We start from the raw sequence: 21,460 nt of genomic DNA, 5'->3' as shown, positions 1-21,460 counted from the left end.
AGCAATGTTTTTACTGAAATTGTAATCATTTATTTACATAATCAATACCCACTGTAATCATCGAAAGAGAAACATGACATGATTTTCTTAAAAAACAGACACTAAAAACTGTTTTTCACAGAGGATTGCTAAAACATTCAGACATATTGCAGTGAGTCAACTGATCAGCTCATTGTGCTGTCAAAACATATTACCTGGCTGAGATGAAATGCAGAGTTCACTCAGATGGTACAATAGGATAAAAACTTCCCTATTATGAAGTCAGACACAGTACAGACATGCAGCAGCCTACCGTAATGACTCCATGTTTCAAGGGTTGCGTTTACTTTCTGCTCCAGTTGCTACATTTGCTAACGTCCATTTCATGTTTGCACTCAAAGCTGTAATGCCAGCACATAGTTTATTTATATTTTGGGGAAAGAGTTCTGAAAATATTTTGAATAGCTTTGGATATGATGCTGATGGATTACTGAAACTGAACACAACAAGACTTTTTCTTTATACCAGCTCTTTCCTGATGTTAATGATAATTTAATTCATAATTGAAGGAAATATTCAGGAGTTCATTGCTTTTTATAACATTATTGGATATTGTTTGGTTTTGTGAAATCGGGGAAGACTACTCATCGTCGATTTAAAATGCAAGTAATATAAGGTAGTTTATAAAAACACAAGCCTAGCCTTGTGTACAAGACTAAATATTGCAGTATCATAGGCTATATAATATATAGGCCTAGTATATTTAATATAATATATTTTTTAGTGCAGCTATATTAATCATACATTCTGTGGGTAAATAGAAACTGACAACTGAAACGAATTAATGTGTTTTAAAATGAACGCTACAATTTTATGTCGAATTTTATATCTCTCCAAACACATTTCCAATGTCAGTGCCCCATATGAACCGATGGGTGGCACTAAACGCCCAGCAAGACCGAAACCTTGAAAAGAAACGCCCCTGTTTGGATCGTAAACAACTTCACAGATGCAGAGACAGGCAGGGCATCGAAACTGATTTCAGATCGGTGTGTGTTGGACAGAGAGGGGTCTGGGGTCTCTGCTTGAGCAGCTCTGGGAACAGATATGAACGCTGCGCGTGCACGCGTTTACAGATGCGGACCATTGTAACAGCAATAGCTACAGAAACTAAACGTAAGTACGACAGGGATATTTCAATGAGTCGTGTGTCTGTGTGTTTCGTCTTGAAATGGTTCTGACGAAAATAAAACAGTGATAAAGGGCAAGACGCTTTGAAATGGGTAAGGGACACTAAAGCACGCGCCCTTTACACCATCTTTCAACGATGTGTAGGCTATTTGTGTGCAAGGTAGACTATGTATGCAAAACCAGATTTTCAGGAGAAGTAGGATATATATAACTACCAAAATGACCAATTCACGTTATGGTGTTGGGTTTCTAAGCCGTTTATATTTACATTTAGTCATTTAGCAGACTCATTAATCCATAGCCTAATTGTGTAGAATCATTAAAGTTCAATAAGCTTACTGTTACAAGTTTCAAAGTTGACCAAAAGGGACTGAGAACACATGCTTATTCTTTTCATTTCTTTTCTTCTCTTTTCATTTAATTTAATTTCTTTTCTTTTCTTTTCTTCAAAAAGGGTTCAGATTTAGTATATTATTTATTTAAAATTTTCATATGGCATGTGAAAACCTGACTGCTGTTAAACATAAACATGTCCTGACATGTCTTAATCACTTTGCCTGCCAAATTATGTTACTTTATGGTATAGTGCACTCTAAAAGTGGTTATTAGCTGTCACTGTGATTTTCCAAAAAAATAATCTTCTTAGCCTGTCAGATAATAGCATCACAAGCAATAAAATGCAATTTTGATATGGTACCTCAAGGTACTTGGAATAATATAAACAATTCCATATACAAAAAAAACCCACAAAAAAAAAACAGCATAAAGGTTCAGATTTGAAGTTCTTTAGTTACATCATTGCTGCCAACTACATTAAATTGATTTAAAATGACAATCTTTCACATTGTTACAAAAAATGTTTTTTCAAGAAAATGCTCTTTTGAACTTTATAGTCATCAAAAAATATATATCACATTTTCCACAAAAAAGATTGTTTTAAACTTTGATAAAAAAATCTACATATTAGAATCATTTCTGAAGGATCACGGACACTGAAGTCTTGAGTAATGGCTGCTGAAAATTCAGCTTTGCCGTCAAAGGAATAAATTACGTTTTTAAGTATTAAAATTTATAACAGTTTCTTTAAATTGTAATAATAGTTCACAGTATTACTGTTTTTATTGTATTTTTGATCAAATAAATGCTACATTAATGAGCATCACAGACTTAGCCTATTTCAAAAACATAAAAAAAAGGACTTTTGAACGGTATATGCCTAGTATATTAAATAAACAATTTGTGCAAACAAAACTGTTGACCACGTGCTGCATTAGGTCCAGTGTCAATCTCAGCATGTCTTGTTATTTGCTCACCCTGTTCAGTTTACATAAGGGTTCATCTTGACATCTGTGGTCATGTTGTGTCAAGAAACATCTCGACTTTTCTTTCAGCCTTCTCCACCTCATCATACACCACGTTCTGTTACCACACTGGCATTGACACTTTCTTTTCAATGAGGACACTCATCCACACTCCACCCTTTTTCCATCTCTCTGTCTCTGGTTTCACTGCTCATCCTTCGACATGGCTGGACAGAGTGAAAGACAAGAGCCCCTATCCCATGAATTATGCATCGCTGCTATAACTCTCTAGTGTTTTTGTACACACCTGTCAGTTTGCGCTTGCTGCTGGCTTCGGGAGTAACTGAAGTGAGTGTTGGTTCACTGTTAGGACACTGTGTTTGTAAGTAAGGCCCAAGATCTGCTTGAAAAAATATTCAGTAACACCAAACCTGTCCTACATGTGTTTCCTCTCTGAATTCTTTTGAGGAAAAAGATTCATTTTATGATAAATGTAATGCATTGTCACTGGTGACAGCTATGAACAGCATAAGGAACAGCAGGGTAAAGAATTTGAAAAACAGACGTCAAGACTTTAAAATGTTTCCTCTTGAATTCTGTTGAAGATATAGATTAATTTACATGACTGTCTATCTTGTTTGTGATCACCTTGAAGTTATGGAGGAGTCCGAGACGAGGAAGTCTGTAAGATGGAAAGAGACGAGCAGAATAACTCAGACTGAAGAGGACATCATTACGTCTTACTTAACAGCCTCCGATGAGAATCAGAACAAACTGCAGGAGGCAGAGGTTATGGACTTGGAAGCGGTTAAACATGACTCAGAGAACAGGAACCCAGAGGAGAGGTCTCCAACAAACATCAAGAGCCATAGCTGTTCTTTAGATCATGGTAAGCTGTTTATATTGCAACATTTTGGTGCTGTGATTAGCCATATTGTTTTTTTTTTTTGATGAATAAAATAATACTTAAGTTGTAGCTCATCCTAATTAAAGTACTTAAATTTTTTTCTTGGAACACAAAAGATATATATATATATATATATATATATATATATATATATATATATATATATATATATATTAGTGCTGTCAATCGATTAAAAAAATTAATCACATTAATCACAGTCATGGACTGTGATTAATCATGATTAATCGCAAATTTAAAATCCTAGGATTTACCTGTAAATGTGTTGAAATAAAGAAATGCATGACAAACTAGTTTAAGGAAACAGAACCTTTCACACTTCCGCCAGGTATGAGACATAATCCTTATTATTCTTTTATCATTATTCTTTTGTTATTATTCAGCCATTATCAGCCTTTATACTGGCAATAAAACGTTTACCAAGCCACATCGCTTCAATCCCAGTATACATTTACCCAACTATTATCAAAAGTATTTCTAAATAAATACAACAAAACATTTTCTTGCGACCTTACATGAAGTATTATGACAAAATGCATTATGAAGAAGAATTGGACCTGTTCTGCAGCTGCATTAGAGCTAACATTAGCATCATGCTACATAAGACAATTTATGAGATTAAGAGTACACTTTTACTCAGAACTCACTTCAAACCGCCATCGAGTGTTTGTAATAACTTCCTTTTGCGATCACATGTGGAATTTGGTTGTTTATGTTGTTAAAATATGCTATTTATAGCCTTTTATATCGCTGCTCAAATTAGGATTTCAGATGTACACATTCAACTCAAGAAAATCACATACAAATATCCTATCGTAATTGTTTGTTTATTATCTAATATAATCTATAGTGGCTGTTGTCATGTTTATTTCTGCTGTGTAAAAGCCTTAACATGTATGCTCTGCTGAAACTCAAGTTGTTTGTGATGTTACAACCGCCTCTCAGTTCTTAAGTTGCCACTATTTAAAAAGTCAGAATTGTTAGATAATCTCTCAACTGCAAGAAAAAAATCTGAATTGTGAGTTAAAAAGTCATAAATCATCTTTTTTTATTTCATAGCGGTAACAAATAATAGAATTGCTAGACGTAAACTCAGAATTCAGAGTAAAAGGTCAGTATTGCAAAATATAAACTAAACAGAACAGAGAATATATATATATATATATATATATATATATATATATATATATATATATATATATATATATATATATATATACTGCATACTGTGAATACAATATATATGTAGAAGTGGTCCATATGATGTACACACTACCATTCAAAAGTAATCAATAAGATTTAAAAAAAAAAATTATTCAGCAAGGATGCATTAATCAAAAGCAGCTGTAAATGGTTTTACGTTGTTACAAAATATTTTTATTTCAAATAAATGCTGTTCTTTTGAACTTTTTATTCATCAAAGAATCCTGAAACAATATGTATCACGATTTCCACACAAAAATTAAGCAGCACAAAGTTTTTAAAGGTTCATAATAATAAGATTTTTTTTTAACACCAAATCACCATATAACAGTAATTTCTGAAGGATCGTGTGACACTGAAGACTGGAGTAATGGCTGCCAAATATTCAGCTTTGCCATCAAATGAATAAATTACATTTTATAATATATTAAAATAGAAAACAGTTATTTCACAATATTACTGTTTTTGCTGTATTTTTGTTAATAAATGCAGCCTTTGTGAACATAAGTGCCTTCTTTCAAAAATATTTTAGCAGCACACAATATTGATGGTTATACTTTTATTTAATGTTATTTTTTACTGGAGCTTTCCAGGAAGTACTGTGAACTATTGGTGTATGGAAAAGAGCCGATTGAAATTTCTTTAAAATTATCATTTGGTGTTCCATGAAAAAATATCAGTTTTCAGATTTGGAATGACATAAGGATGAGTAAATAATGTCAGAATTGTCATTTTGGCTGACTATTTGTTTAAGGTTACATTTAAATATACTGGCTAATCACATGATGTATTAAGTAGTTTCATATAATGATTGACCATAACCTTGTTCAAATGTGCTCAAAAAGCACTGGATTGACTGATTTACTAAAGTCAGAAGTATGCAATAGCTGCAGTTTTCTCCTGGTGTGATCTCTTTACAGGTCGTCTCTCTGGGATTGTGCCACCTGGGCCTAGTCCTTATCTTCTGGCTTCACTGCAGTCCCTCGTTGAACACAATGATCACATGCTCCTTCCTCATTCCTTACACCAGGTGTGTGCACTGACAGTTTGAAAAGGTTACTCTCAAATAAAGCCCATAGCCAAAACAAAAACTGGCACGAAAAGACCTGGTTGTCTTTTAATAAAAATGTGCATACACGTTTCTTTCTCTGCATCCGTCATCAGATACACCTAGATTGTTAATCATATAGAAGAATGATGCAGTCTATACTGTTAACCTGATAAATGTTCATGTGCATTCTGTGGACTAATAAATTACACAGATTTCCACAGGGTAGCAAGATTATACTTGGGATATTTTAAGGAAATAAAAGCAGTATCTTATTCTTTTGAGCTCTTTCTGTGGAAGCACAATAAAATAATTAAGAAGGTAATTTGGAATTTTTATAGGAAACTCATGCAATTCTGAGTTTATGTTTTTAAATTTTTTCTGACAACATTGCGAGATATAAAGTCAGTACAACTAAAGAAATGTTGCAATTTTATAAAAAGTCAGAATTGTTACATAATCTCTCAATTGCAAGAAAAAGTCAAATGTTGCAAATTACCTTTTGTTATTTTCCTTTTTTTTTTTTTTCATGGCAGTAACAAAAAAACTGAATTTCAAGATGTAAACTCAGAATTCAGAGAAATAAATGTGAGAATTGCAAAATATAAACTCAGAATTCTGAGAAAAAAATCAGAACTGTGAGATATAAACTCAGAATTCTGAGAAAAAAATCAGAACTGTGAGATATAAACTCAGAATTGCGAGATGTAAAGTCATATCTTGCAACTGAGTTTATATCTTGAAATTACGAGAAAAAAAATGGTGAGATAAAAAGTAATAACTTTTTTTTTTATGTTTTTTATCCTGTGTCAGAAACAAGCTTCAATATCATTCTGTTTAAACTGCCTCAATAAATTCAGCCAAAACATGATACAAGTAGTACAAAAATGAACTATTCTTGTTTTGTCAGCATTTCCGGGCATCCAAATAAGCTTCAACAATTATCGACTAAACACCATGCACATTTATAATCAGATCTGACAACAAGACAAACTACCGAAATGTGCTCACTGGAGTTGTTTTTTCAGTCTCCCTGAAGAGTTATAATATGGGGAGCAAATTGCTTCTCAATGAGTTTATTATAGTTAGATAAAATCAAGAGTACAGTAGAAAACAAATTTTTTTCCTGTCTTACACTAAATATAGACGATCCATGTAAGAGAATTCATTAGATGGGCAAAGATAGAGCAGTTATTTCTTGCGCGTGACTTGCCTCGTTCACACTCACTGTCAGACCCGTTCACATGTTCATGCAGTACCGTCCTTTTAAAGATGCTCTTCACTACAACTAATGAAATCAAGACTCTAGATTCAGGTCTAACAGGAAATAGACTTTGATCGACCAGCTGAGAGTCTTTTAACAGAACACTTGATGAAGATAAATGCGGTAAGGAGATGTAATATTTTACTTGCTGATATTTTCCTTCCATTACAGATAGCGGAGGGCTACTTCCTTGAAAAGGACTGTATCCTTTTTTTGCATGTAAATCCACCACTGTATTTCGCCTGGTTCTGTCTGTTTCCTCTCTGACTTTCCTTTGCTATCACTAAATGGTCCCTGTTGATGCTGCTGTCATAGTGACCAGGGCAAGCGTAATCAAAAGAGTCTCATTAGGGTGTGTCTTTCCATGTTGACTTGTTGGGTGTTGCACAAAAGGAAGGATGTTGATCGATTTTTAAGTAATTTGAAACCGTGAAAGAAAGATTTATTTTATAATTGTCATCATATGGGCTTCCTTTATAAATTAAAGTTTTTGAAAGAAGTCTCTTGGTGAACACAAGGTTGCATTATTTGATCAAAATATAGGAAAAACAGTAATATAATTGTAAAATATTATTACATTTTTAAATAACTGCTTTCAATTTGTATATGATTTAAAATATACTTTATTCCTTTCATGGCAAAGCTGAATTTTCAGTAGCCATTACTCTAGCCTTTAGTGTCGTGTGATTCTTCAGAAATCATTCTAATATGCACAATACATAATATTTTTTGTGGAAACCATGATAAATTTTTTTTAAAGATTCTTTGATGAATAGAAAGTTCATAAGAACAGCGTTTATTTGAAATGGAAATATTTATGTCTTTTGGTCAATTCACCCTTGCTGAATAAAAGTATTAACTTCTTTAAAAAAAATTTTTTACCCCAAATCTTTGAACACTTTTAAGTGTTGGCTTCTTTAAGCATCGAGCATTTCAGATCAGTGGGCAGTGGAGTTTCTTCAACTAGAGAAGCTGTATCACGAAAGACTGCTGTCTAATCTGGCCTCCATACAAGAGAAATGGGGTAAGGATGCCAGATGATTATGGATAATAATATGAAAAAATATTTCCTGAAATAACTTGAACCAGGGGAGGTTACTTTGTTTACATGTGAGGGAATTTCCTGAAGCATTGTTTTCTCTTGTGAGGATGAGACTCCTTTTGTAAATAGGACAATTGCTAGATTCATCCTTCATAAGTAAACAGAAGTGGAATGGTTTGAGTTCAGGAAATTGCTCATTTCCCAACTGCACTTCATTGCCCAGACCACATGTGACTCTGTTACTTCACCAATATCACTGAAGTACAGAGGTCAGGCTCTCCCTTCTTATCTGATTAACTGGCAACAAGACCTGACTGTGGAAAGAGAAACCTGAAGAATGTCACATAGCTGTAGCTTTCTTGGTGCAAGGATTTTTTTCGTGAACTATCAGGAACTGAGAATAGCATGTATGTTTTTAGATTGCTTTCACATAGTCTAAGAGTAGGTAAATGCATGGGAGAATATGAGACACAGTCAAAATGATTCAAAGACTCAAATCCATATGTTTGATTTCAGAGTCCCAGAGGAAAATCAGCGTCCAAACTGAAAGTAACTCTCCTTTAAACTCTAATGGAACTGACACAGAGAGGGAGCATATGGAACTGTTGAGTCATATCTGCAAAACACACCAGAGGTGAGACTGTGTGCAGACAAGGACTGTCAAAGCAAGTAGAAATTAATAATAATAATCATAATAACAATAATAGCATTTTTATTTAAAACATCAAAAATGAGATGAATTTACTTTTCCTTATTTTTACTTTTTACTTTTTTTATGTGACCTGTGCCCTATTCTATCTTATATTGTATAGAGAAAAAAACAAACAAACAGTTTGCCTTGTAAGAAGCTACTTCTAAAGCTTTAATAAGCATTATATAAATAAATATACTGTACATATATATATATATATATATATATATATATATATATATATATATATATACACACACACACACACACACACACACACACACACATTTATATATACACATACACAAATTAAATATTTAGATGTACATATTATATAGAAAATTCAGCAAATAATAAATCAGTATGTATATTGAGTAACAACAATAAATATAATACTGAAGTGAATTTGACAAATTCCGCTTCTCCTTTTTCAGACCTAAACTCTCTTTGGAAAAGGTAAAACATTACAATTGTTTATTATCCACCCATGCAGTTTATGTTTTTGTGAGTCTGATTAAAGCAGTCTGTTACTGCAGAACATGGACGACATAAAACTACACAACAGCCCAACCCTTGTGTCAAAACACAGAAGATCAAAACAAGAAAAAGCTTCAGTCAACTCAACCGAAAGAGAGAACCGGGCGGAGGACTGCTCATGGCCAGAAGCTGAACAGGAGCCAGAAGAGGACTGTGAATTGAATGAGGAGGAGGAGGAGGAGGAGGAAGAAGAAGAGGAAGAGGACGAGGACGAGGAAGGTCTTGAGGAGGATGAGTGCTGGAATGAGGAGCTGCAGGATGACACAGTCGTTGACGGCCAAGTTCCTGTGGATGAGCTGGCCAGCCTTATTCAGGTAGAAGAGGTAAGACGCTGTAGGAGTGATGTTAATCTCTTACATATTACCATCTGCCCTTAGAAAAACTAAGCATGCTGAGACACCATCCGTCTGCTGCAGTCTTTCCAAACCATCCGCTTACTGAACGATTTGTATTCCTCAGGGCCTAAATATGCAATGTATTAATCTAGGTCCTCAAATTGAATTTTTATGACTTTGTAAAAGGTCAAGTGGGACTTTCTTCCAATTCTCAGGCCACATTTCTTAGCCACAGGGTTTCTCTGCTTTGTGAAAGCAAAATAGTGTGATGTCATCCACAGCGTTATGGCAGCCAGCTGCAGGAATTTTATAAAGAAGCGTTCAGGGAGTGTATGGTTTCCCAAAGCCATTGGGTGTGGTCATCTTAAATAACAGTCCAGCTGCATAAACCTCCTCCAGAGCTGCATCAGACACACACTGTGAAAGAGTTCCTAACTTTTTTTTTTTTTTTTAATCAACACACATGACAGCTAAATGATGCATTGCATAATTTGTTTGTTTGTTGTACACAATTATTTTACAGTGATTTGAAGACTCTGCAATTTTGCCTCTGATTTGACTCGGAAAAGCAAAAAAAAAAAAAAAAAAAAGTAAATCATATTAGAAAAACATGTAAACATGTACAGGATTTTCATTTTTAGGTCACCTTTGTGAAAAATAAGTGTGCTGAAATGAATTGAATTTGCAGTTGTAGTGTGCTTCAAATCTTAAAAGTATATTTAAAAAAATATGAAATACATTTAAGAAATAATAAGGCCGCATAAGTGTACTTAAAGCAAGTACACATTCATGACTTTCTTACACTTAAGTGCTCTTTTAAAAAGTGCACTTTGTAATGATGTTAAATTGTTTTAGATCACTATCAACATGCTTTACATAAGTACACTTGTTTTGATTTTAGAAAAAAAAAATGATACATGAAGATGTGCTTAAAAAAGCACTGTTCAAATCAAATAATTACGTTTTTTATATGTATGGAGTAAAATGATAAACTATTACATTTTCATGTAATTGTAAATAACTTGCAGTTATATGTCTGAAAATAGTACATTTAGCTTGCACTTGTATAATTTCCATAAAAATACTTTTAAAAGTGCACTTATTTTTCACAAGGCATCCTTACATCTGCTTCATTATGATGTTGCACATACTGACCCCTTGTGGTTACTGGTTGTTATTACATTATTTGCTATGAATATATTCTTAAAAATAAGTCTGCATCATATTGTACAGTCTATTTTAAGCATTTTCATACTTTATTTCTGTAGAAGTTTCCCTCAGACGGCTTAGTGTCTATTTTAAAGAAGAGATTCTGCGCCAGGGAAACGGAGAAAGCCTCGCTGCTAAAAGACTCAACCAAACGCAGAGTCCGCTTTAGAGAGCCAGACGATGCTTTCGATCAAGGTACGATTGTAAGCATATATTCAGACAGGGCCTTTATGTATTCGGATTTCTGTTCTGCATTAATGTGAGACTGATCAAAGCTCATCTTTCTCATGCATACAGATGAGTCGGCCAGAAACTCTTGCCTCGTCCTTCTCGCCTTGTGTCTGGTTACTGTGGTGATTAGCATGGGTGGGACTGCTCTTTATTGTCTCGCTGGAGAGGCGTACTCAAATGTGTGCGCCGACTTCTCGCAAAACATGGACTTTTACTTTGGACCTGTACGACGAGGAGTGAACGCTCTCGCACAGTGGCTCTTTTCTGATGCATCATAGCAGCTATTTTATGCAGTGGAACTATTTCTTCATATTATCATTTCCGATGATTAACAACAGTATTCCTCTTGAGATAATATGCACTAATGCACATTACCAGACTGGCCTTAATAAATGTTGCTTTAGCGAGTCACGCAGGGCTTCCTAATGCATAAATAAATTTGTGTAATGTATTTAATATTGGTTCAAAAACAGGTTATTACAGATAATCCTAATATACCACTTATTACAGATAATCTTAATATACTGTACCACTGCCATTCTTTTAATCAGTAACTACATGCATTGAAATAATTGCCTATGGAGCCAGTGATATTGTTTTTTTGTTTTTTTTTATTGTTTACTCCAAGACACTATATTCCATGTTTATCTTTGTATTTATGCATTTATTTTGACTTGGCACTTTTCATTGGTGCTACAATCACTGAAATTCATACAGTATGAACAAAAATAAGCATAAATGGGTGTATGTTGAAGGAATAGTTCACTCAGAAATTAAAATTGGCTCATAATTTACTTGGCTTAAGGCCATCCGAGATGTAGATGAGTTTGTTTCTTCATCAGAACAGATTTGGAGAAATGTAGCATTACATCACTTGCTCACTAATGTATCATCTGAAGTGAATGGGTGCCGTCATAATGTCCAAACAGCTGATAAAAACATCACAATAATCCACAAGAAATTCAGATAACTCCAGTCCATCTTGTTAAATGAAAAGCTACGTTTACAAGAAACAAATTCATCATTCAGGAGTTTTAATTTTAAACAACAAATATTAACCAATAAAGCAATATTATGGATAGACGACTAACCAGAAGCAACTGTTTGAAGTATCTATTCTGATGAAGAGACAATCTCGTCTACATATCGGATTGCCTGAGAGTGAGTAAATTTTCATTTTTGGGTGCATTATTGCTTTAACTATGGGATATTAACTTGTCAAAATGGCTTTATTGTTAACATGAACAGGCTGAATAGTAGAATAACGATGATAGATTGTTCTGACTTGATGTCAATTAATCGTTGCTCCAACACTTGGTCAGCAGGTACAAAATACACAATTTTATAATAGTACAGTATAAAAGACAGCAATCAATCAGATTGCTTTAATTACAAATATGATTTGTGTTCAGCAATCAAAGTGAGTGTGAGTTTTTGTGGAATATTTTAATTTTAAATGTTTTAATATGCTCAGAACCAGAACCCTGTTTTGTTGTATGTTTCTCTTTTTTCTTTCCCAAGTAGTATTCATGATCTCTGAATTATGACTGGAAATGTGTTTTTATATTTAGAAAGTGGTTTAAGGTTTATGCTGTAGCTCTGTCTGTAATAATATTGGATTGGTCCTCTGAATGGAAGAAAAGATGACGCAGCATTAAATGGAATTGGCACACATAATAAAACCTATGGTGAAGTAGGAGCATTTCTCTTTGGAAACCCACAGACTGACTCATAGCTAATTTCATTTCAGAATCCAATAACAATTTCTCTGACAGCTGAAGCTTTAAGATGCACAGAGAAAAGGCCTGATCAGGAGGCAATTTCATAATCATGACTGCCTTGCCAAATGAACAATATGATTGAATCTGAACATGCAACTGTAATGCAAAGTATGTATTCAAATTATTCATATTGCTTAATTAAATTTTACAACATGTGTATCATCACATACAGTGGGGGTCAAAGGTCTGAAACATTAACACCAAATTTATATAATGACATTAATTTGTAATTAAAATATATTCATATGTAGAAAACTGTGTTAAACTGTAGTAAAATGATAAATAGAAGCATTTTCACAAGTGGTCTTTTAAATTTGACTGATTTCTTCAAAACAGTGTTAATTCAGTCAGTAACGGGTTGTGATCTTACAATTTATCAACTGACACTGGAATATAATTTATTTGTTTTCATATATATAATGTGTTAATGGTCACAAAATATACTTGTACCCTCCTGTGTAACTCTTGCGGTAATATCACCTTTCCAGCACAAGATGTCTCTCTACTTCAATGTGTGACCGTTTCTGGAACCTTCACCCACAAACAGTTGGATTTATGGTTGAGCTATATTTATCAGAAACACAATCTGATCCACTAAACGTCTGTATTTTGCACTGATACTGTAAAGTGACAGCAGAAGAGCTGCAGCGGTCGCTCTGACCTCGTCTGTGTGTTTGCGTCGCTCGCGGATCACACAAACAATGGCGACGCTCACAACGTCAAGCAAAAGACCGTACCATATCATAGTGTTTGGAGCGACTGGTTTTACCGGCCGGTTTGTATTGGAGGAGGTTGCGCGGACCTGTAACGAGGGTCCAGGAGGGACGTTACAATGGGCTGTAGCCGGACGAAACCGCGACCGACTGGAAAAAACACTCATTCAGGCAGCTGACGCTCTGCGTACGTGTTTTACACTGTGTACATTTGTACTTTGAAGTTTTTGTTATTGTACTTTACATTGAAGTGCCCATGCCACACATAAAATAAATGTAGCCTACTGAATTACAGAACATATAGAACGGAAATAGAATAGAAAAATAATAGAACCGAATAGTAACGTTTCGAGCTGTACAAGCAGCGCCACAATGTACATGTTGCAGGCTACATGTGTATTTCTAAATGATCAATTACAATGTAATTATTTTAGACATAGCATACGTGTGACTTTGTAGTAACATCATAATAAAATGTGTCATGGTACCCAAAAATACCACATATGTTATTTTAGTGTGAGTACCATATATATATATATGTAGGCCTATATGTGTATATATTCAATATATTGCAAAAAAAAAAAACATTTTTAAAATGTTTACATTACGTTAAAATAAAATTATTAATATTTTATTTATTATATTTTAACATGCTTTATTTTACAATTCATTTATTATAAATAAAACTTCTTTGATATGAACATGCTAATAATGTTGTACCATCATATATATCAAAAGACTATGTTTTTATCCTCTAGTACCATTATGTTAATGCCACTAAGCTACAAAAACATTACAGTGCACATATGTTATTTATGATATTATCATAGATTGTATTAGGTATAGATTGAATTGCCATACTGTCATGGCTAGACATGAGGCAGTCAGCTCATAGTATTAGATGAGCTTCAGCAGATTTTGTCTGTTGAGATTATCAAATGGGATTACAGGGTTTGAGAATATTGTTGATTAAAGGCATAATGTTTGGACAATCCCATCATCATCTGGAATAGGCTGTACTCACAATCGAGGATTTTAAAGCTAGCTATGCAGTAGGTTATAGAGTAAAAGGATACAGTGATCTATCTATCTATGCGTTATATAAAATGTTATAATTTGCAGCATTTTGAGCTGTTAGAGAAGAAAGATCCATTTCTCTGACATTCCATCATTTGTCTGCAGGTAAACCGGAGCTGAAGTGTGTGGAGGTTATTGTAGCAGATGTAGCCGAGCCGGAGTCGTTGGCCATCATGTGCAAACAAGGAATCATTGTGCTCAACTGCGTGGGACCAGTAAGTCCACAACAACTATTGTAAAAAAGCACAGGAAGGGGTCAGTTTACACATCTGTGCATTCACACCTGTCCCAGTGCACCCATAGGCCAACGATAGCTCTATGACAAAAAAAAAAAAAGATAAATGGAGTTGTGTTATTCTGAGAGAACTGTTGAATGTAAAATGCCATGGTGCTGAGGTGTCTTCTCTCAACAGTACAGATTCTATGGAGAGCCCGTGGTGAAGGCCTGCATAGAGAATGGGGCCCACTGCATTGATATCTCTGGAGAACCACAGGTAGTTAATGTTATCCATCTAACACTTTTTTATTTTAATTCTGCTTTTTTTTTAAAAATCAGAAACAACAGTAATATTTTGAAATATTTTTACATGTTTTCTATTTTAATGTTTTAAAATGTAATTTATTCATGTGATGCCAAAGCATAATTTTCAGCAATCATTAATCCAGTCTTCAGTGTCACACGATCCTTCAAAAATCATTCTAATATGCTGATTTGGTGCTTAAGAAATATTTCTTATTATTATCAGTGATGTGCTACTTGATACATCTTTTCAGGATTGTGTAATGAATAGAATGTTCAAAAGAAAAGCATTTATTCGAAATAGAAATCTTTTATGTTAATTGAATGTATCCTTGCTGAATATAATGGCTAAAAACCTGACACCTGAAAAAACCTGAAAAATCTTTTTGATTCTTGATATCTTTTTAGTTTTTAGAGGGGATACAGCTGAAATACCACAGTAAAGCTCAGGAGAATGGTGTGTATATCATTGGAAGCTGTGGGTTTGATTCGATACCAGCAGATATGGGCATCCTTTATACACAGGATCACTTCAAAGGTGGGTTGCATATCTGTGAATTTTTTATTATTATTAAAATCATTTAAAATGATTATTTAAAAAAAAAAAGTAATTATAATTTATTATTAGTATATATATGTATATATATATATATATATATATATATATACCTATATACAATGTGACTACTTCTGATCCACAGTGCAGGGAAACTCCAGTGTATTAGAGAAAAAATCTGATCTTGACTCAACCGGTTTAGAGGTTTACCTTGCATCAGTGTCCTAATGGTAAAACATACATACATTACTGTGATATTTGCCCTGTGTGTGCCCTTTGACCTTTGCTTCACATGGCTCTTGTGCAGTCGGTTTCTTTAATCTCATCCCAATTAGTGGGGCGTATCACTGACAAAGGCAAAGGCACTCAGTGCTTACAGGATGTGAGTGTCTGTCGTTCGCCTTTGAAGCGCTGCTGTGGGCAAACATGCCTGCAGAGCAGCAGATGCCTGACAACTCCTCTGCTCGGCATTCACAGGAACACTCACTGCTGTGGAGAGCTTCTTAACCATCAACACGGGACCTGAGGTGAGCAACAGTTCCTCATGTTTGCAGATCTATATTAAGGGTCCACGGGAATTTGATTGACTTATTGAATATGAGCTCTCAAAGGTTGGTTTGATCTAGGTTTAAAGCAGTGCTTAAATTAAGCTTTGGGAATTCACAATTGCAGCTGCTCATGAATAATGCAAAGAGCTCTCATATCCCAATGGACCAACTAGGAATTTGTGGGATTTCATGTCAATGAGAAACTTGATTGCAGAAGTAACATAGTTTTATAAAATTACATTAAGACTTTATATAAATTCCAGTGTAAGGGGAGCAGACAGCACGGAGTGAATATGAAGAGAATTATGTTCCATATTATGTAGTATTTCATAAGCACTCTATTAAATTGTTATCGTATTTCCTGTTGTTTTAATCAAGTATGAAGAGAGCTATAGCAGACTGTTTGCATCAGGCCCATTGCGCGTCCTCAATAAAGTAGTTGATGTCTTGGCTTTTGTTCAGCTGTCTTGTCTTCTTCATCAGGGAGGATGTGGCCATGATGCAACGTGGCAGTCAGCCATCTTTGGCTTTGCTGACAGTGCCAGTCTCAGAAGAATAAGGAAGAAGTTTGGGCATAAACCTCTGCCAGCTGTTGGGGCTCGAATTAAAAAGAGGTGATTTTATGTATTTATAAAATAATTCTCAGCATTTCATTCTATTAATATTATCTTGATCATGATTTGTATGCTTTATATAGCAGCTGACTCCCAGAGGAGTGAAGGAGAATAGTTCTCAGGATGGAAATCTGTACTCGTGTTAATTTGCTTGCTATTTTGGTGTACCCAGGGGAGCTCTGTTCTTCAGTAAGGAGATTGAGCAGTATGCCATTCCCTTCATGGGCTCAGATCCGTCTGTGGTGCGACGGACTCAGCGTCATATGCACGAGGAACATAAACACAGCCCTGTGAGTCTATAGACTGGCAAAAAAAAATCACACAATCACACACACTTTTGTTACAACAATAATCATTTTAAAATAAATTATTATTAACAGTAATAAATGTTTTATATTTATTTTAATATTTTATTTGCATAATTTACTGTGATACATTAATATTTACATTTAATATATATTACATTATATTTAGCTTTATACAGTTTATATATATTTATATATATTAAACGTTTTATTTTTTATTTATGTTTTAATTTGGTTCAAATTTTTACATTTGGTTTATTGTGAAAATCTCAAATTGAATATATATGTTATCTAAATATTGTAAATTGCTCATTGCTGGAAATTTAAATATTTATAAATATTAATAAAATACATTATTATTTATAATATATATAATATGTATTTTAATATATTGTAATTTTTTTTTAGTAATGTTATTCTTTCCCCTACTTTGTCATTTATAGCAATATGACTAATACAAGTCCAAATTTCTGCTGTTTTGTAGACCATGCCAGTCAGGTTTTGTTAGCAGAATAATTTTATCCCAGCGCAGCAGAAACCCAGTATTCATTTTTCTTAAACTGTTATTTCAAAGTAGATCTAATGGGTTCTTGACTACCCTTCTGCTTCCTCTTAAAAAAGGCAGTCTTTGACAGCTTCTTCCCTTGCTTTCCAAACACCATTATGCCTCTTAGCAGTTTTAATTACATTTCTTTTCGATCTGTCTTGTGCGAGCATGATTACTGTGATAGTGCTCTGAAAGCCTTCATGGAAAGAGCAGGGGATGATTCACAGTCTTTGTGATTCATCGTCCTGCTCTTTCATCTCCATAGCAATGACCACAGAGTACAGGGTGATGTCATGAAGGTCAACAGGGTGCTTTTTTTGATTGATGTTTTGCTGTGGACCAAAAAGTATGTGTTAATAATTTAACAGTGTCACAAATGTGTGCAACTCACTTTGTTTTTTTTGTCGCCAGCAGTTTTGAATTGGTTTCCTCTATGCTCTTGTCCTCAGGTTCAGTATATGGCATATGTAGGTATCGGTGGTCTCTTCTCCGTGCTGAAGACCCTCTTTGCAGGTGTCGTCTTCTGGTTCATGGTCAAATTTAGTCTTGGCAGGGGATTGCTTACTCAGGTCCAGTACCATTTGAAAAGTCATTGGATAACTGTTGAACTGCTACAAGAATATTTAATGGATAAAACTCTCATTCATACCACAGAACATCAAGAACCACTTATATAAAGTCATGAAATATTTCAACTCAAATATGTGTGTTTTTTTTTTTTTTATTAGTTTCCAGTATTTTTCTCATTTGGTTTGTTCTCCAAGACTGGACCATCAAGAAAGCAGGTACAAAAAATGCACTGAAGTGTCAAAAACACAATACGAAATGCTAACATCTGTCATAAACAGCCCTTGGTTGTGTTGTTGAAGTTAAATTTTACTCTTGTCTTATTCCAGATGGATGGAACCTCTTTCTGCCTGAGGTTCATGGGGGAGGGCTACACGACCGGGCAGGACCCCTCTCGGGGCCAGCCAAATGCCACAATCAGCACTGAAATAATAGGACCAGGTATTGTCCTGCTCACTATTTGATCTGACTCAAAATATTCACCCCAAATACATAGATATGGTCACCACTGCCATGTTTTGCAGAGCCAGGATACATCACAACACCGATTACCATGGTGCAGGCAGCTATTACACTGCTTAACGAACCTCACTGTCTCCCTAATAAGTGAGTAAAATGACCTCAACATAATATATGGATGATTCTTCAATAGGCATATTGGTCCTGTGGAATTAAAAAAAAACTCTTTTAAAACACATTTTTCATATTCTCTGTTAGTTAAACGAAGCAAATAAACTATAATGTCCAATATTGGATATTCACAATTGTTCAAAAGTTTGTGGCCAGTAAGATTTTTCTTAATGCTTTTATTCAACAAGGATTCATTAAACTGATTAAGTGACAATAAAGATTTATAAAGTTACCAATTTATATTTCAAATAAATGCTGTTCTTATGAACTTTTCATTCATCAAAGAATCCTGAAAAAAAAAAGCAAAAAAAGATTTTTAAAACCATTAAAAAATATTACCGTCCTAAACTTATGAACGGTAAGTATAGATTCAGTCATTTTTGTAAAACTTGAGCATTCATTTCAACCAAATGTGAAATTATGTGTTGTTTAAATTGTAGTTTTAATAAAAGTCATCCCCTGGGTGTCATATGAAGAAACATTCATACATGTAATTTGTACTCTAATATACCGATCTTCATGTTTTTAAGACACTGCAAAGGTTAGAGTTAAATTTACAGATTGATGCAGTGAATACTCAGTGTTATTTGTGTATGACGTCGTGTCTCATGCAACATCCTTTTATTGGTTCTCACAGGGGTGGTGTGTACACTCCAGGGTCAGCGTTTGCAAAAACCACCCTAATCGACCGTCTGAACAAACACGGAATCCAGTTCTCACTGAAGAACGGACAATAGACATGAGTACTTTGTCAGATTCAATCAGCCTAGTTGAGATGTTATATTTGTTACATAAATGAAAAAAAAAATTGCATTGAGTTGTATAGCAAAAACTAAGTGTTGTAGGTCTATACTTTGTTTGTGATCCATTAACCCTCAAGCATCCTTCGGGACAAATTTGGTCAAAATCTTTTTTTTTAATCTGAGCGGTACAAGACTTGACTACTTCTCCTAAGTTTGCCAGCTAAACACACATACAAAAAAATGGGCTCAATTCAGCAAAATTAAGTGGTTGAAAAAAAAAACTCCTTAATTGGTCCTTAGTGGGCACCCTTAGGAAATGAATGGGAAATACTATAATTCAGAGCTTTTTTTTATTTGTCTTATAAAAATCAATAAATTCAACACAATGTAGATCATACAAACACATAAGTGAAGGGGTGAGCCTATACAACATTCTCAATGTGGCAAACACACACCCATATACAAGGTATTGAATGAGCCTATAACATGTGTTTGTTTCTGTAAATTGTGGGGACTTTCCATAGACTTCTGTTACTTTTATACTGACCAAATGATATTTTCTATTACCTAACCCTAAACCTACCCCTTACAGAAAACCTTTTTTGCATTTACACTTTCGGATAAACATAATTTACTATTTTTAATAATTATTTTCCCTTGTGGGGACCGCAGGGCAGTCCACACAATGTCAAAAAATTCAGGTTTTACTATCCTATTATCCCAGGTAATACTATTTACTATTAATGTAGCATAAAGAAGTACACACACACACACACACACACACACACACACTTCAAAGTCAGATCAAAGTCCTACTGCAAGATTTGTTGATGCTGCAAAAAAAAAAAAAACATGTCTGAAACATGTTACCTTGTTTATTCTTGCCTGTTTGGTACTATTTTACTTTTTTGAGTTATTGAAATTTGATGTTTTTTGTTTGTTTGTTTAGAAATAAATGACTACTCTGTCTCCTACTTTGTCTTTTCCTTATAGCATGGTCAGAGTTGTCTGTAAGCATATTTTAGCATCGTTATAGTCTCACCAAACACAAATGTTTAAAAAAAATTCTACAATTTTAACTTGATAAAATTTAAAACTTAAGAGGTTGAGGTTTTGGCTGTCTGAATTTACTGGAATAATTTTTTACTTAAAGCTGTAGTCCATAAGTTTTGCCTCTTTGTCGCCATCTTTGTTTGAAACCTGCAATTGCAGTTACTTGAGGAATTATTTTTATTGCGTGGGATGTGTTCCGGCAGGACTCCAACACTGATGAATCTGTTTTGAGGTGAATGTGTGGCTGTCAGTCACAAATGAATCACAGATTCTAGCCTACATCTTGGAATATATGACCCAAATAAGATACCAGATATTGTCATCAGAACAAGTAAGTAATAAGTCTGCCACGTTTGTTCTGACCAACTGAGGAAAAAAGCGTTTCAATAAATCACGCTACCAATGGTGATTAAAATATGACGATCGATTAGCTCATATCACATCAAACTGCAAATTATTATTGTTATACTTTGTTCTCAAATTGTTAATGTTAACAACATCAGCATTGCGTGACTATGTGTATGAAGTGTGTATTAGCCTGTAGATTTCAATTTCTGTACAGCCTAATCTCTAATTGTCATACCATTCGAATTTCATATTAAGAAATTCTTTTAACCCAAAAAGCAAATTATTCTTCCTTCGAAATGGTTCTCTTTAAAATACGAATCCTGTGTAATCCCAGATATCTGTAATCAGATACACATTTAAAACTGGTATAATTTAATTTAAGTCATGTGTTTCATAAACAATCCGCCATCAAAATGATAAATGTAATTATTCTAGCTGCTGTAAGAAAAGGCTAACGATCCATCAACTGCAGGACCCCCACATAGCCTAGTAGCCGGGACTC

The 21,460-nt window shown here is 34.3% G+C and overlaps 2 protein-coding genes across 3 annotated transcripts; both read left to right on the top strand.

Moving 5' to 3' along the window:
* Positions 1-887: 887 nt before the first annotated feature.
* cnstb (consortin, connexin sorting protein b) lies at positions 888-12,676 on the top strand. Of its 2 annotated transcripts, none has more exons than XM_058755343.1 (10): positions 888-1,155; positions 3,127-3,360; positions 5,520-5,629; positions 7,083-7,113; positions 7,849-7,935; positions 8,470-8,587; positions 9,079-9,100; positions 9,181-9,504; positions 10,785-10,920; positions 11,023-12,676. In XM_058755343.1, exons 1-10 carry the CDS (start codon positions 888-890, stop codon positions 11,232-11,234), a joined length of 1,542 nt encoding a protein of 513 aa, XP_058611326.1. In that variant the 3' UTR covers positions 11,235-12,676. The 2 variants fall into 2 exon arrangements, with proteins under 2 accessions (XP_058611326.1, XP_058611327.1); XM_058755344.1 differs by having other exon boundaries at positions 1,126-1,262.
* Positions 12,677-12,827: 151 nt separating this feature from the next.
* Positions 12,828-20,531, top strand: sccpdhb (saccharopine dehydrogenase b). The gene is made up of 12 exons (XM_058755345.1): positions 12,828-13,637; positions 14,633-14,742; positions 14,941-15,021; positions 15,456-15,585; positions 16,081-16,130; positions 16,635-16,765; positions 16,938-17,055; positions 18,067-18,186; positions 18,346-18,402; positions 18,514-18,625; positions 18,709-18,790; positions 19,452-20,531. Exons 1-12 carry the CDS (start codon positions 13,439-13,441, stop codon positions 19,549-19,551), a joined length of 1,290 nt encoding a protein of 429 aa, XP_058611328.1. The 5' UTR covers positions 12,828-13,438; the 3' UTR covers positions 19,552-20,531.
* Positions 20,532-21,460: the final 929 nt, after the last annotated feature.

The sequence above is a fragment of the Onychostoma macrolepis genome, chromosome 20 (assembly GCF_012432095.1).
Source record: "Onychostoma macrolepis isolate SWU-2019 chromosome 20, ASM1243209v1, whole genome shotgun sequence".
Classification (NCBI taxonomy): Eukaryota; Metazoa; Chordata; class Actinopteri; order Cypriniformes; family Cyprinidae; genus Onychostoma; species Onychostoma macrolepis.
Note: the sequence above shows the minus strand (reverse complement) of the source record. Positions and strands in the feature narration are given on the sequence as shown.